This window comes from Mobula hypostoma, chromosome 13 (assembly GCF_963921235.1).
Source record: "Mobula hypostoma chromosome 13, sMobHyp1.1, whole genome shotgun sequence".
In the NCBI taxonomy this organism is placed as follows: domain Eukaryota; kingdom Metazoa; phylum Chordata; class Chondrichthyes; order Myliobatiformes; family Myliobatidae; genus Mobula; species Mobula hypostoma.
Window position 1 is genome coordinate 68,881,249 of NC_086109.1, and position 18,310 is coordinate 68,899,558.

Sequence of the window (18,310 nt, forward strand, 5' to 3'; positions counted from 1 at the left end):
AGGTTGAATGAATGAAGACCTGGAATGGGGGCAAAATCTTATAAAGCTTTTCTCCTGCACAGTTAATATCTGGGATAATCAGCTGTTGGGCTACAGTATATGAAAATTCATTGCGGCACATGGATGGAGTCGGCTTGCTTTGAGGAGAAACGAGTGAAAAGGACTGAGTAATTGTCAAACTGCAGTTCTATTGCTTCCCACTTGTGTTTTCAACATTAATTTGAAATTAAAGTCTGTGGGTTATGATAAGATCTTCTTGCTAAAAATACACGCAGCTTCTACAGGTTCGACAGCAATCGCTAATTTCAAGTATATAAAGTATTATTCTGAAATAAATTATGTAAAAGCTGTAACTAACTAGAATATAAAGAATAATACAGATGTTAAGAGATAGGAGTGTAGATATCAGAATCAAAATCAGGTTTAATAACACTGGCATATGTCATGAAATTTGTTGATATGGGTTGAATGGTGGGAAGGTGATTTTCCATCTGTTAAATGGGCAACTTAAGGAAATCGAAGTATTTTGCTATGTTGAAATAGAACCTGAGGTGGTTTCTACTGAGGTACACAATCCCAATCTGGAAGCTTTCTATAAGCAATGAGGATGAAAGTGACCCCCCGCCCCATATTCCTGGCTTTCACTGGGAGATGGTCGAGCAAGCTCTTGTAACTTCAGTGTAGTACTGAAGGACCCAAGAGTGAAATGGCACCAATGAGTATCGTTAGTCCTTTGATACTCTTTGCTTTGAAGGTCCTGTAGGATTAAGGGAAGGAAGCTTGTTGTTTTACAATGGAAGGTTTTACTACAAGATCAGGGAAAGAGCTTCACAGTTGAGGGGGAATAATGATCTTGCCTGTTAGCTATATGAACTGGGAGGTCACCGAAGCACCTAATGCCAGCCATTAAAGATAGTGAAGAAAAATTCATGGACAGTAAGTTTGCGATCTTTGTATACGTATTGGTGGGCAACGCTTCTAGTTAACAGAGAAAAGGACTCTGAACATTTTCAAAGTATTCCATGTGCATGAGATAACTGAGAAACATGCTTATTTTGTATAATGGAATATTCATTCTGGAAGCCATACTTAGACATGGGAACATTCTGCGGAATGTCCATGCATTACAGAGTGAGGCAAGGGTTGAGAATGCGATATTGAAGCATGGAAGGATTCAGAAGTAGATATGTCCAGGGAGCAGGCGGAGTGGGAAAGGGACATACTCTGTCCCTGTTCAGTGAACGTGTAATGGCGACTGTGCAAATCGCAACGAGAAGACAGATGTAGTGAAGTAAGTTAAGAATAATTCATTGAAAGTCAGGTAAACCAAGCCAGAAATCAGTGCAATGGGAAGTGTCAGGCTGGAGTGTTTTCTTGATGAATATAAATTATTTTTGAGCAGTAGTTTCAGGTTTATGCTTGTTGTTTGTTTTACTGATTAAAATGAAATAAGCCAGGCTTCTTGGTGTCTTGTCCCAAGGATGGTTTATTTCACATTTCTGAGAGATTAAGATGCATTCTGGAACACTAGGAACTAGCCAAACAAAACAGCTTCTATCAAGCTGGATCTCAGCCAACATCCCACCAGACAGCATACAATGGAAAATGGTAAACAAGCGAAACTGGTAGTGAGGGAGAAGGCCAAACAAAATTGACGAATAATAACTTTCCCGCAATTATTCGTACAAAGATATTCTAGTCAAGTATTAAAGAACAGGAGGTTGGAAACTTGATAACCTTTGGGTACAGAGAAGATTCCAAAGACATACAGGTTCGTAGGATAGTTGGTCGCATCACATAGGTTTAATTGAGCAGCACGGGCTGGTTAAGACAGAAGTCCCTGTTATTGTCCTGTTTCTCTAAATAAATGAAGATTGTAGTTGACTTATAAAGAAGCGATGGTTACGAATATGACAAACATGATCATGGGTGGCAAAGTGATGCAGTTAGTAGAGCTGCTGCCTCACTGCTCTGGTAACCCAGGTTTGACCCTGACCTCCGGCCCTCCCTATGCAGTATTTGCACCTCCCTCTGTGACTATATGGGCTTCTTCTGGCTCCTCTGGTTTGTACTAATATATCAATGATATGCAACTTGGTAGATTTTTTGATGCATTGTCCCTTGTGAATCTGAGGGGTAGCTAATGGGAATCTGACTGTAATAAGTTGCATTTAAATTAGCAGGGGAATAGGTTGCTCTGTGAATGGCTTCGCTGTATATTGTAAGGAAGTACAGGAAATGGAGCTGTTCTGCTCCAGTTGAGATCACAATTGACTCTGCTACGTCAATTCCATTTCCTTTCCAATCTTCCACTGTCCCTTATAAGCAACAAAAATCTCACCTTGCCAAAGAGCCGGCAGCCAGGTGGGGGAAAATCCTCCACTTCTATGGTTTTTCTGTGTGAATGCAGTTCTCAATAATTACACTCCCGAACAAGTCAGCTACAGTTATAAGTTTCTGCCTTCTAGTTTTGCATTCTCCCACCAAAGTCAGTGGGCTTTCCACAACTAAAACATCAAAATCCTTTATCCCTTTGATGAAAAGTAGGCATTGAATAAAAACAGCATGATAGACTTGGGAATGAAGTGGCAGATAGATTGGATCTGGGCAAATATCAGGAAGCTTTCAAATATAGTTCAAAGCTCAAAGTACATTTATTGTCAAAGTATGAATAAATTATAGAACCTTGAGATTTGTCTGCTTACAGGCAGCCATAAAAAAAGAAACTGAAAAGAGCCCATTTAAAAAAAACCCACAAACATACAATGTGCAGAGGGAGAGAAAAAAAAATTGTGCAAACAATAAAAGTAAGCAAATGGCATTTAGAACGAAAATGAGTTCGCAGACATGAAGCCGGGAGCATCCAGAGCAAGCTCACAGCCTCAGATTCAGTTCAGCACATGATGGAGTAAACATCACCAGGCCTGGATGAATCTACTGTGGACTTAAGCTGGAGTAGGAACCGGCAAAGGAGTTGTGAATTCATATGGACTGCTCCACATGGACAGAAAAAAAAGGAGCAATTCTACCTTTGTGTGCTGGAAAGATACGGAGATAACTGAGAGAAATCGGGATCTGGTAACCAAGTAGAAACGGTATGAACTGAGGTCAGTTTACTAAAGTGAAAAAGAAGTGTGGTCTCAGTGCACAAATAGACCAGGAGCTTTCTTATCAAAAGTAAGAGATCCATGCAGAAAGGCGAAAGACATGATGGGTAAAGGCAACTTAAGTTTATTAAGGATAAATTAGGCAACCCGCTTTGGGTTGAGTGAAATTATGCTCAATGTCCTGACATGAGATGGGTGTAGGATTCTCATCTGGCTGAGTTGGAGTGTAATAGTATTGGGAGATATAATGTCAAATAATATCCCAGATCTGGGCGAGGAGTTTGCATTTGTGAACATCTTATATGACGTGGATATAAGACCATAAGATATAGGAGCAGAATTAGGCAACTAGGTCCATCAACTCTGCTCCACAATTCCATCATGGCTGATTTATTATTCCCCATTTTCCTGCCTTCTTTCTATGACCTTTGATATCCTGATTAATCAAGAACCTCTCCACCTGTGCTTCAAATATACTCAATTACTTGGCTTCCGTAGACATCCATAGCAGTGAATTCCACAGATTCACCACCTTCTGGCTTAAGAAATTCCTTCTCATTTCTGTTCTAAATGGACATCCCTCTACTATAAGGCTGTGCCCTCTGGACCTAGACTCTCCCACTATAGGAAGCATCCTGTCCACAGCCACTCTGCGTAGGGCTTTCAATATTTGATAGGTTTCAATGAGATCCCCTCTTATTCTTATAAACTGCAGTGAGAATAGGCCCAGAACCATCAAATGCGCCTTGTATGTTAACCCTTTCCTTCCTGGAATTGTTCTCGTGAATCTCCTCTGGACTCTTTTCAATGCCAACACATCTTTTCTTAGATAAGGGGTTGAAAACTGCTCACAATGCTCCAAGTCTGCTCTGGCCAATGACTTATAAAGCCTCAACATCATATCATTGCTCTTATATTCTATCCCTCTTGAGATGAATGTTCGCATTGCATTTGCTTTCCTTATCACCAACTCAGCCTGCAAGTTAACCTTTAGGGAATCCTAAACAAGGACTCTCTATTCTCTTTGCTCAACTTATTTTTGAATTTTATCCCTGTTTAGAAAATAGTCTATGTCTGTATTCCTTCTACCAAAGTGCATGACCATACACTTCCCTACACCATATTCCAATTGCCACTTCTTTGTTCATTCTCCCAATCTATCCAAGTCATTCTGCAGACTCCCTTTCTTCCTCAAAACTACATGCCGTTCCACCTATTTTTGTATTGTCTGCAAATTAGGCCCAAAGCCATCAATTCCTGTCATCCAAATCATTGACATATAACGTGAAAACGATTGGATCGAATACCGGCCCCTGCAGAACATCACTAGACACCAGCAGCCAACTAGAATTGGCCTCCTTTATTCTGACTCTTTGCTTCCTGCCGATCAACCAATCTTCTATCCATGTTAGCAACTTTCCTGTAATACCATGGGCTCTTATCTTGTTAAGCAGCCTCATGTGTGGCACCTTGTCAAAGGCCTTCTGAAAATCCAAGTAAACAATATCCACTGACTCTCCTTTATTCACCCTGGCTTTTTTAGTTGCTTTTAACACCTTCCCAATCCTCTAACTTCCCATTAATTTTTGCAATATTATATGCCTGTTCTTTTGCTTTTATGCTGTCTGTGACTTCTCATTTCAGCCATGGTTGCCTCACCTTCACTTTAGAATACCTCTTCATCTTAGGGATGTATCTATCCTGTGTGTTCTGAATTGCTCATAGAAACTCCAGGCATTGCTGTTCTGCCGTCATCCCTGCTGGTGTCCCCTTCCATCAACTTTGGCCAGCTCCTCTCTCATGCCTCTGTAATTCCTTTACTCCACTGCAATACTGATACATCTAACTTTATCTTCTTCTTCTCAAATTGCAGTGTGAATTCTATCATCTTATAAGCATTACCTTCCAAGGGTCCCTTTACCTTAAGCTCCCGAATCAAATCTGGTTCATTACACACTGAATCCACTAGTGGGCTCAGCTGCCAGCTGCTCTAAAACCCATCTCACAAGGATTCTGCAAATTCCCTCTCTTGGGATCAAGCATCGACCTGATTTTCCCAATTTACCTGCATATTGAATTCCCCATGACTATCATAACATTGTCCTTATTACATGCATTTTCTAATTTATATCCCATATGAATCCTAATTTATATCCCATATCCTGGCTACTGTTCTCGGGCCTGTATATAACTCCCATCAGTGTCTTTTTACCCTTGCTGTTTCTTAACCTTCCCCACAAAGATTCTACATCTTCCAATCCTATGTCACTTCTTCCTAAGGATTTGATCTAGTTTTTTGCCAACAGAGCCACCCCACTCCCTCTGCTTACCAGCCTGACCTTTCAATACATATATCTTTGGATGTTACGCTCCTGACTATGATCCTCATTCAGCCGCATCTCGGTGAAGCCCACACCATCACACCTGCCAATCTCTGATTGCCCCACAAGATCATCTACCTCATCCGAAATACTGCGTGCATTCAAATATAACACTCCCAGTGCTCTATTCATCACCGTTTTTGATTTTGCCCCTAAGCTACACCTCAGTTCATCCCACTGACCTCAATTTTGCCCTATCATATGCCTGTCCATCCTCTCAGTCTCACTGCACATTGCATTGACTTGTACACCAGCTGTTTCATCCTCAGCCCTGTCCCTCTGGATCTCATCCCCCTGCCAACTTAGCTTAAACCATCCCCAATAGCTCTAGCAAACCTGCCCGCAAAAATGTTGATCCTCTCAGGTTCAGGTGTAAACAGACCTTTTTTGCACAGGTCATACCTTTCCCAGAGGAATTCCAGTGATCCTGGATATATACAAATATACATTGCTAGGTTCACTAAGTGGTAAGAAATAAGCGCAATAGAAATGCACAGGAAGTAGTGGGTGTGTGGAATGCACTGCGAGGGGTGGCAGTAGAGGCAGATACTTTAGGAACATATAAGAGGCTCTTAGACAGGTATGTGGATGAATAGAAAAATAGAAAGCTGTGTGGAAGGGAAGTTAGATTGATCTGAGAGCTTGGTTGAAAGGTCAGTGCAAAATCGTGGCCTGAAGAGCCTGTACTGTGCTGTATCGTTCAATGTTCTATGAAGCTGTCACGTCTAAGTAGACAGATGAGCTAACGGAGCTGAGCTGACAGATTATTAATAAGGAACCATGCTGGGAATACATTGGACATCACTATAGGAATCATTTGTGGACAGTGTGGATTTCATGCAGAAACTTTGTCAAAGGTAAATAGATTGAAAAATGGACACTAGCCTCCTTCTGGAGTTCAGGAGACAGAGAAACTGGAGAGGAACTGAAATGGGTAAATCAAATCACTGCACCATGATGCAATATGAAATTTTTAATAATTAATTTTTTGACAAGCCAATGAGTTATAATAATAGCTGGTTTTCTGAGAATTTCCAATTGTAACATTATCTCAAGCAGCTGATGTTTGGAAGATATTTCTCGATCTCCTGAAGCTAGCTGAGGGCAGAGATTAACGTGGCTGCAATACCTTCTGTATGTATGTCTGAACAATCAGTCGACATTCAGGCTTGGATGTTATGGATCAGTAACAATTCCAGAGAGGTCTGGGGAAGTACAAAAAACTTAAAAGGTCACAAATGAGCTAACAGATTTGTGAATGCAGAAAGTAGCAGTGCACCCAGGTCAGAGGCATTGCACTCCAAGAAAATTCATCTTTTGCTGACATTGTTTTGTTGGAACCAGGCAGTGGGTCTGCAGACTGGAAAGAGAAAATGCAAGGACAGCTTAATAAAAATAAAAGGAGTTCATTATGTATATGGGAATAGTAAATAAGTTTGTCTGATGTTTGTTATTAATAAATGACTGGAGGTAAATAATGAACTACCCAGGAATTGTTACTATGTCCACAAGGTCTTACTAGAGTAGATTGTGTCCCACAAAACTATTGGATTTTTTGGGACATTATGCATCTAAAAGATGAGTGATATTCTTTACATAATCCAACGTGTGCGTTTTAAGGGTGGGAACAGGATGACCGTGTTTTGGAGATATCTGGGTCTCTAGCACAGTTAATAGCACAAGTGGAGATGCAAGTCATCTTGAAAAGCTACCTGTCATTTTCTGCTACACCCAACATCCACACTGACTCCTAGGAAAATATGTTTATTCTCCAGTGGTGGTCTGGGGCTATGTGGGACAGGATTGAAAACCGCAAGTCCATAAGTAATAACTAACAAGTCCTTAAGTAACCTCAAGTAGCATGTGTGTAAGTAGTGATAGGAGTGCTCCATCTTTCAAACTACCTACTTACTTCATCAGCCACCACCTTCCTCACCTGTAAAAGAGTCTGCAGTTTCTACATTAAAGGTTTAAAGGTTCATTTTATTGTCAAAGTATGCATGTATAATACAACTGAGATTCATCTTCTCCAGACAGCCATGAAATGCAGAAAAACCTGTGAAGGAGAAGTCACAGAACCCACAAACCCAGTACGAATGCAGGTCATCAACGATTCCAAGAGATTATCTGCCAAAGGATACCATTGTACTTGAAGCACTCCACAACTGACCCTCGTCATCAATTGTTTTGTTCGCATTTCATTTTGACAAGTGGGAGCTTTCACGGAAGTTTGAATTGTATGTTCATTCAAGTACTACCCCACCAAAAGCTTGTGATTCAAACTTCCGTGAAAGTTGAAATCTTGCCAATAAGTGGAGACTTTTAAACCATTCCTAAAATTGAGCACAGTTTAGAGAGCCATCCTGAAGTAGCACAACAGGCAGGATTGTGGTGTCACAAGATTGCTGGTACTATCAGAGCTGGGCAAACTGAATCATAAGTCAAAGAAAACATTTACAGAAAACACAAATGGTTTTGGCTCATTTTTAAAGTGTTCTCTATTGTTTTCCCCTCACTTGATCCAAGACCTCACCCCCAAATAAAAGGAAGCAGAAGTTCTGCTCCTTTGTGTTTGTGATGGCCAATCCACTCCTTCTATAGAACAAACAATGCATGAATAAACTTCTCCTATTTCTCCCAAGTATGAGAGAGACGATGGTGTTCATTTCATTCACAAAATTTTAACTTTCATGAAGTTTGCATTGCAAGCTTTTTCATGTGGATACCAATCAGGAATTATTTTCATTTATCGCAATATTGTTTCTTGGGAGGACAAACCGGGAGAACAAAGTTGAACAGAAAATCCTACAAAAAGTAGAGATGCATCATGGGACAAGTCCTCTCCACCACTGAGCACATCTACACGAAGCATTGTTACAGGAAGGCAGCACCTGTCGTAAGAGATCCCCAGTGCCCATGCTCTCTTCTTGCTGTTGCCATTGGGAAGAAGGTATAGGAGCTTCAGGACTCACACCACCAGGTTCAAGAACAGTTATTACCCCTCAACCATCAGGCTCTTGACCAAAAGGGATAACTTCACGCAAGTTCACTTGCTCCATCATTGAAATATTCCTACACCCATGGACTCACTTCCAAAGACTTTTCATCTCGTGTTATTGATAGTTATTGCTTTTTTATTTATTATTATTAATGCTTTATTTTTGTATTTTCACAGTTTGTTGTTGTTTGTTCACTGGGTGACAGCCCAAGTTGGTGCAGTCTTTCATTGATTCTATTAAGGTTGTTATTCAATTATGGATTTCTTGAGTATGCCCTGAAGAAAATGAATCTCGGAGTTGTACATGGTTACGTACATGTACTTTGATAATAAATTTACTTTGAACTTTAAACTCTGCATAGAACTTAAACAGTGAACAGTTGGCTCCTGAAGAGTCCAGCAGAGCAAAAGGATCTGGGAATACAGATCCATAATTCCCTGAAAGTGGCATCGCAGGTAGATAGGGTCACAAAGACAGCTTTTGGCGCAATGGCTTTATAAATTAAAATATTGATTCTTGGAGTTAAGATTTTATGTTGAAGTTGTATGTGATGTTGGTGAGGCCAGATTTGGAGTATTGTGTGCAGTTCTGGTCACCTGTCTACAGGAAGGATATCAATAAGATGGAAGGAGTACAGAAAACATGACAAGAATGTTGCCGGGACTTGAGTACTTGAGTTATAGGGAAAAGATAAATAATGTTAGGACTTATTTCCCTGAAACATATTGGGAATAAGGGGAGATTTGATGAAGTATACCCAATAATGAGGGGTATAGGTAAGGTAAATGCAAACAGGCTTTTTTCACTGTGGTTGGGTGAGACTAGAACCAGTGGTCCCTTAGATGAAATATTTAAGGGGAAATTGAGGGGGAGCTTCGTCACTAAGGGGGGGTGGTGTGATTGTGTAATGAGCTGCTGGTGGAAGTGGTGGGTGCAGGATCGATTGCAACGTTAAGAGAAGTTTGGATAAGTACATGGAGTATGGAGTATGGAAAGCTCTGGTCTAGGTGTGGCTCGATGGGACTAGGTTCAGCACAGACTAGATGGGCCTAATGGCTTGTTTCTGAGCTGCAGTACTGACTATGATTATGACTCCATAACCTAGATTTATAATTGGATTATATCAATATTTTACTGTGAAATGTTGAACTTTCTAACAGTTTATTAGATGTTTATGTTCTGATCACATATTTCAGATGCAGGGTTGACCTTTTGACGTTACCCAAGGAACAGAAAAGCCACTTGGAGCTCACGTTGGAGAATGGACAAGGATCAGTGGTTTTACAGATCACATTTGCAGCTTGCAGTGGAGTCTCCATCTCTGACCCCTGTGTCAGCCTGTTGAACGATCCGACTGAGAGACAGCAGATATTTCAGAGATATGTAAGTAATGGGACAGTTTGAAATGGGTTAAAAAAGCTGTCCATTTTGGGCCACTTCGGTGTGTATGCTTTCATTCTAATCGTGCTTTCAAACCAAATGTAAAGTTAGCTCACCATAAGTTTGTTGAAGGAATACTTGAAGCTTATTTTCCAGAAAATAAATTCATTTAAGGCCAACAGAGCAATTATGAACATGTTTTTTTTTAAAAAAAATGCTCATGTTCATATCATAAAGTTTTTGGAAACCTTGGGGATGACACTAATCTTTGTCAGTAATGCAAATGGAATATATCTACCATATTTTAAGCCCAATGATCTTGACTCCACTGAGCGTGTATGGCACGAGAGAGGTCGGTGATACTATTCTGAGGACCATAACACTGGCTAATTGTTTCCTCAGGCCTTCGCTTGCTCTAAACTCCATTAAAGTTACAGGAAGAGATTGGGAGAATTTGTAGGGAAGCACAGTGGTGCTGCAGGTAATGCATCTGTGTCACAACTCTTGTGACCTGAGTTGATTTTGACCTAAAGTGGAGTCTGCGGCTGCATGGGTTTCCCTGGGATGTTTCAGCTTCCTCCCATGTTCTGATTACCTACTGGTAGTTGGGTTCATTGTCTGGTACAAGCTACTCCTCTCGTAGGTCATTGTGTGGTAGTTAATGGGTGTACATGAGATAATTGATTACAGGCAAATGCATTCAGTGGCCGCTTTATTAGGCAATTCTTGTACCCTGGCCGTGGGCCTTGGCCATCCACTTCAAGGTTCGACCTGTTGTGCATTCTGAGACGCTCTTCTGCATACCAGTGTAGTAATGCACAGTTATTTAAGTTACTGTCACCATCCTGACAGCTTGAGTCAGTCTGGCCATTTTCCTCTGACCTCTCTCATTAACAACCCATTTTTGCCCACAGAACTGCTGCTCACTAGATTTTTTTTTTGTTTTTCGCACCATTCTCTGTAAACTCTGGAGATTGTTGTGTGTGAAAATCTCAGGAGAGCAGCCATTTCCGAGATACTCAAGCCACCCCATCTGGCACCAACAATCATTCCACAGACCACGCCATTTAGCTCACATTTCTTCCCCATTCTAATCTTTGGTCTTGACCATGTCAGCATACTTTGATGCATTGAATTGCTGCTACCTGATTGGCTGATGAGATATTTGCACTAATGAACAGGTGTACCTAATAAAGCGGCCACCACATATAAGTGGTGAATGAGATTAAACAGACTGCTCTGAGAAGTATCATTGATATCAATGGTTTCTGGTGTCATGTGACAATATGCAACAAATTATCGATATAGCTTATACCGGAGTAATGCATAATGTAAGTGATGAGCTGGTGATTTGCTCTCTGTGCAATTTGGTGAGTGATTGGGTTGAGTTTTCTCCAGTCTTGGCAATTTACTTCCAAACATTTCAAAATGACGCAAGCGAACATGCATCATGCAAGAGAATTTCTAGAAGCATGTTTTCCGTGAACAATTCTGTAAACAAGCATGTAGACCTCGATCCTATTTATGAACTGACATGGGCAAAATTCTAGACCACAATGCACGAAGTTCACCACACAGCCAATCAGTGACAGGATTTCCTCCACGCATCACAACTGAGTTTCTAAAATGACATCTAATCAGCTGATTGAAAAGTATATAAAAGTATATTTGGAGGACACACCACAATCAACAGCGCACTAATGATATCTCCTCGCATTGTGAGTAAATTGCCAAGATCGAAGAATAACTGAACCCAACCATCAACCACCTAAGATACACATCTTTTGAATTTAGTGAGTGTTCTCATTTTAATTTTAACCCTAGAATCTGCGAAACACTTTCCGGGAAATGAGTGACATTGGCTTTCTTCAAGTTCAGGTGATCAAAGCCTGTAACCTACCGGCTGCCGATTTTGCAGGTATTATTTTGTGAACTTTTCATCCTAAGTACCTCTCAGTCCCCTGGTAGCTTTCTATCATTAGGTTCTCTCTTCAGGTGCTTGCCTGGTTAGCAGTTCTAGTGTCCTCACTTAATTTTCCTTGCATTGTAAGCAAATGTAACTGGTAGAATGTTGGATCAACAACCCTAGCACTAATGTCCAGGTCAACTTGAGTGTTATTAGTTCTAGCATTCTTCACCTGCAACACTTTGAACCTCTGCTTCTGGTTATGTCAGCGCCCTTCTTATCTCATTCCTGCTCTATGCTCGGTTACGTTTCAGCAAGAATACAAGCAGATAGGAGCAGGAGTCGGTTACTCAGCCCCTTAAGCTTGTCCTACCATTCTGTATGATCATGGCTGATCCATGCTGGCCTCGAGTCCCCTCCTGCACCTGTTCCCCATTGCCCTCAACTTCTTCACCTTTCAAACATTTATCTATCTCCACCATAAACATATTTGGTGATCTTGCCTGAACCGTGCTCAGGAGAAGAGTGTACCAGGGAGTCATTACCCCTGTGAGAAGAAATTTTTGTGCACGTTGACTTTAAATGAACAGCCCCTTTTTAACTACTGTATATGTCCCCTTGTTCATGATTCTCCCACTAGTGAAAACATTTGATTTGATAGAGGTATACAAGACTATGAGTGGTATAGGTAGGATCATGAAAGCAGGTTTCTTTCCACTGAGGTTGGATGGGACTACAGCTAGAGGTCATGGGTTAAGTGTGAAAGGCGGAAAGTTTAAAGGGAACATGAAGGGAAACTTCTTCACTTAGGGGGTCGTGAGAGCTTGGAACGAGCTGCCAGTGCAAGTGGCGCATCTGAACGTGACTTCAATGTTTAAGAGAAGTTTACATAGGTACAAGAATGGGAGAGTTATGCGGGCCTATGGTCCCTGTGAGGGTCAATGGGGTTTGGCACAGACAAGATGGGCTGCATGGCCTGTTTCTGAACTGTACTTTTCTATGACTCTATTTCACCATTAACCCTGTCAATTTAATTAAGACCTTAAGCATAATTGTACTGAAGAAAAGTAATCTTTTATGAGGAAATTTGAGGATGAATGTTTATCTGTGACAACACTTCATGGCTTTGCCTTAGGACAGTGCCTCCTAGTGTTGAATTAGCAATAGTTTTCTTACTGATGCCTGCAATAAATGATGGTGTTCTTATACATCAACTTTTATGACTTCAGGATATCTCTTAGCACTTTACAGCCAATGAAGTAGTCTTCATTGTTTTCACTGTTGTAACATGGTGAAGTTGGTAGCCAAAACACAGCAAGACTCCACTAATATAAAACTGCCTTTCTACTGAAGTTGCTTGAGAATTAAATATTGGCTGAGTTAGCTTTGAGAACTCCCCCGCTGGTCTTCAAGGTGGTGCAGTAAGATCTTTTAAACTCAGCTGAAAGAGCTAACAAAGCTGTGGTTTAACCCGTCATACAAACATCCATCATTGCAGCTCCCACCTGCAGACCCCACTGTGGCTCAGATGGTGAAACAGGCTGTGCATTCAAGTCTCAATCCATATCCTTGCATAGAAGTATCCAGGGTTGACAGTTCAGTGCAACAGTGCATGTGTGCTGTTGTAAAGATGCTGAAGTTAACTCAGACGAAAGCCGAGAATGCCACAGAGAGTCAGCAGCTTTTTTCTAAGATTTGCAGAATCTGCAGTTTTTACTCTCTGATTGCCATTTTACTGTAGTCTCATTTACTTGGGAGTGGGCAGTGAAGCCCACAGGAATATGATCTCTGTTGTCCTGTTTAGTGTTATCTTGCATTGTCAAGAACAGGTCATCTGGATGTTGCTGCATTGTTGTTTGTAGGATCTTGCTGTGCACAAATTAGCAGCTGTAGTGACAACAATTGTAAAGTGTTTCATCATCTGTGAAACGCTTTGGTTTGGGCCAAAAAGTAAGTAATAGGTGCTACATAAGCTAAATTGTTTGGAGTTGCAGTTGGAGTCTCGGATTTATGCTTATAAATGTGGATTTCCTATCAGCAATTCAGCAGGCATTCTATTTATTTATTTATTTCAACATGCATAGTCCTTCCAGCCCTTCGAGCTGCACCACCCGCCCATCCCCGAATTTAATTGTAACCTAATCATGGAATAATTTGCAATGACCCGTTAACCTACCAACGGGTACATCTTTGGACTGTGGGAGGAAACCCACGTGGTCACAGGGAGAACATGCAAACTCCTTACAGGCCGCAGTGAGAATTGAACCCCGATTCCCGATCCCTGGTACTGTAAGGTGTTGCGCTGACCACTATGCTGCCGCGACACCCCTAACGTAACAGAAGATTATTTAACCATATAGAATTTTCTATTTTATGAATGGATACTTAGTATTCTCATTAAATATTGGGATAGTTGTTCGATGTAGAATTCCCCTTTGCTTAAAGCGTGCCTTTGTGAGCCTGAACTAGGACCACACATGATTACTTCTGATCAGTTTATATAATCTCCACCTTAACAACTGGATGAGTAATGCATTATTGCGAATAAATCCACAGAGCATTTACTTTGTCTAAGAGATGAGCTGTATTAATGACGCTGCTCTAAATAAAGATTAGAGGCACTGTGATATTTCACTCCAATACACTGCAGCTTAATTGCCTGGCAGTGATCTGTGGGAGGAGGTCGAATTTATTCACCTGCCCTCCTGCTGTCATAATTCTTTTCAATTTAGAGGCTTGATTTGGAAGCTGACGATGTCTGCGGTGACCATGATAGATGCCCTGTATCCAGTTACACATCAAGCTGCTGTCTTGCCTGCATGTCAGATGTATTTTCTTCATAACAAGCCTTTTCAGTTCTATAGCCAGAGCAGTACAACACCAGTTCTCTGACTGAATCCACCTGGAGTTTTGTAATAAATCTGATTATATTTGGGACATCATTTAATTTTTGTCTTAAGTGGTGTGCTCTCTATTTAGGAAAGTAAGTAAATATTTAGTGATATAATTTGGCTGTCAGCCTGTCCACTTGCAATAAAGCTGACAGTTTGAATTAAAAAGGATATTATGAGTTTGCTACAGAATGCATCAGCACCATTTGGATCAGTGGTCATGGTGAAGGAGAATAAATTCATTATAGAAGGGAGGGGAATTTCCTGAAAGAGAATGAAAGGAGCGCTGAAGAGCAAAGTAGATTGTGTACAGAACAAGAACCAGCACAGACTGTTTGAGTCCAGTGTCTTATTTCTCTCTTTGAGGTTTTTTCCTATGTTTTCAGTGATCAGCTGTTTTATTAGGTGCCTCCTGTACCTAATAAAGTGGCCACTCAGTGGATGTTTGTGGCCTTCTGCTGCTGCAGCCTATCCACTTCAAGGTTCAACGTGTTGTGCATTCATATTTGCCCTTGCTGTAACGTACGGTTATCTGAGGTACTGTCACCTTCCTGTCAGCTTGAACCAGGCTGGCCATTCGCTCCTGACCTCTTTGGTTAACAAGGTGTTTTCGCCCACAGAACTGCTGCTCACTGGATATTTCTTTGCTTTTCACACCGTTCCCTGTATGAAAATCCCAGGAGGTTAGCAGTTTCTGAAACCACTCCGCCTGGTACCAACAATCAGTCCACGCTTAAAGTCACTTAGACCATATTTCTTCCCCTTTCTGATGTTCAGTCTGAACCTTTTGACCATGCCTGCATGCTTTTATGCATTGAGCAGGTGTATAGATGTACCTAATAAAGTGTCCACTGAGTTTATAGGCCAACAGGATGATTGATCTCTCAAAAGATCTGACCCTCTCCCGACATGAATGTCCTTTGTTCCCAGTGCCTATGAGTATCTGACAAGTACAAATACAGCTCTCTTTGGAATTGAAATTGGTTGTACTAAGATACATTGAAAAACTTTGTTCCGCTTGCTATTCATACAGATATTTGCAAACGTATGTGCATCAAGGTAGTAGAAAGGGAAAAGCAATAACAGAATGCAGAATATAGTGTAACAGATCAAGAAAAGTGCTGCTCAGGTAACAAATAAGGGGCAAAGACCATGACAAGGCAGATTGAGAGACAGAGTTCACCATATAACATCAAGGCAGAAGCTGTCTTTGGTATTCTTGTGAGTGTGTTCATGGACACAGAGAGATAGGAAGACACACCTTTTAAACTCGTTTAGTTGTTCTGCAGTGGCACTCTGCCGAGATTACCAGCATTTCCAAAGTTCAAAGTAGATTTTATTATCATATTACATATATATCACCATATACAACCCTGAGATTAATTTTCTTGTGGGTGTACTCAACAAATCTATAGAATGGAGACTCTAACAGGATCAAAGAAGAATCAACCAGAGTGCAGAAGACAACAAACTATGCAAATATAAATAATTAACAATAAATAAGGAGACCATGAGATAATGAGATAAAGAGTCCTTGAAACTGACATCACTGGTTGTGGGAACTTTTCAATGATGGAGCATTGGGTAAGCTGCTGTTGGAGTCTTCACAGGGTTAGCCTGGCACAGGAAATTTGAAGCCATTCATTTAGATCTGCACCGTAGGGCTGTAGGGAAGAATTCTTTTTAATTAGTAGAGTTTACTTTAATACTATAGTTCATAAATTCTTAATGCCACCAAATTCACACCAACCAGCAACTAAACACTTACACTATTCCTATACTAATGCCATTTTATTCTCCCTATATTCCTGTAGCACTCTGTAGGTTTACAATCCACATAAACTAGGGACAATTTACAACACCTACCAACCGGCATATTTTGGAATGTGGGAAGAATCCAGAGCACTGCAAAGAAAACCCCTCCGTCCCAAGGAGAACATGCAAACTCCATACAGGCAACATTGGAAATCAGGATTGAACATATTTTAATAATTCCAGTTTAAGTTGTATTTAAATGTCTCTGAATGATGTCTTCAGAGCATTGGTAAGCCTCGACAGCTTTGGCAATTGACTAAGCAGGGGGCATGGCTTAGGTGCCTGTCAAAGGCTCGCAAGTCTGTTGAAGGTTTGCTGTGTCCCAGTTGTGTTGCTTGAGGTCCAGCTGCAACGTGGGATCAGGCAACTCAATCCTATAATGATCAATCTTCTGGGTCCAGAGCCGGCAACTTCAGAACAGTGGTGAATATAGGCCACAGGCCCCTCTTGAGAAAAAATCCTGGCCACTAAAGTAGTAATTCATTTGGAGGAATTGCGATGTGCACCTCGTAAATATTAAAGTGTGAATATCAGGATGGTTTGCACCAGTAAGCAATCCTCACCCTTAAACAAGATGCCTTTTAATTAGTTCTAATTTGTCATCCATATTTTTATCTCTTTAATAAATAACACATGTTTCAGTTGGAACAAACGATGCAGGCTGAGGTAAATGTTATTGTTTGTGCTCCTTCACAGCACATGATTCCCATTAGTCAGTACTTAAACAAGGTATGGAAGAATTCTATTGGTGATAACTCTTTGAGCTGCAATATAAATCATGACACTAAAGTAATAAAGTTGGCACTGCCTGCTAATGGAGTGTGTGAACCCGTTCATAAACAAAGAACAATAAGTGCTACATGATTCATTACCTCATAAGATGGTGCGTGCAAAAAATTTTGTGTCTTTGTGACTTACAGTGTAGTCAGATTCACAAGAGCTTCTAGGAAATGCCCTTTAACCTTGTCTGGCCACTCTGTTCCTAATGCTTTGATGCAAAGCCAAAGGAGACTAACACCAGGATATAGTATCATATAAAATTACTGCACTTAACATTACTCTATTGCTTTGAAAGTGCCGTTAGTTTCCTCTAAACATCAGACTTTGCAAAATCAGTTTTCAAAAAGGCAATTTTGTTAATCAATCAAAAATATGCACAAATGAAATGTTTTCTGAAAGGATTTTTCTTATGTTATTTTATTGCCGTTTTTTATTAGTAATCTTTGTTAAAATACTAGATATACAGTGAAAGGCTGTGTATGTATAGGTACACAGATACAGTGAATGTGGAGAAGTTTGTGAGTCTTTCTGTAAAAAAAGTGTAAACAGCTGAGAATAGAATTTCTAGCAGCTTCCATCATATTCCATCAATCTCCCACTGAAGTTAAAAAAGATGAACACTGAATAACAATGCACACAGAATGCTGGAGGATCTCGGCAGGTCAGGCAGCATCATGCAAAAGAGTAAACAGTCGACATCTCGGCCCTGCTGAGTTCCTCCAGCATTTTGTGTGCATTGCTTTGGATTTCCAACATCTGCAGATGTTCTTGTGCTTGTAACATTGAGGAACGTTTTGGTTCTGTGTATGTCTATGTATAATATCGTGTGAGTGTATGTAACGGATGTGTGAGACACAAGTCAGCTAAGGTCAGGGAATTAGAATGAAAATTAAGCCTTATAGCCCAGCTTGTCCTTCTGACCCAGGTGTCTTACTGAAGCTAGTCTAAATATGTTTGCATTTGGCTCAAATCCCTCTAAACCTTTCCTATCCATGAACTTGTCTTTTAAATGTATATAGTTCTCTTGTTCCATATACCCACCACTCTCTGA

General features: G+C 40.7%; 1 protein-coding gene across 6 annotated transcripts in view; it reads left to right on the forward strand.

Annotated features, from left to right (window-relative positions):
* mctp2b (multiple C2 domains, transmembrane 2b) overlaps positions 1 to 18,310 on the forward strand; it is a 493,262-nt gene that overhangs the window by 294,134 nt on the left and 180,818 nt on the right. For all 6 annotated transcript variants that reach the window (XM_063065909.1, XM_063065910.1, XM_063065907.1 and 3 more), the window contains 2 exons: positions 9,684 to 9,870; positions 11,692 to 11,785. In XM_063065909.1, the coding sequence (XP_062921979.1) occupies positions 9,684 to 9,870; positions 11,692 to 11,785 (281 nt within the window). The remainder of the gene's footprint in view (positions 1 to 9,683; positions 9,871 to 11,691; positions 11,786 to 18,310) is intronic.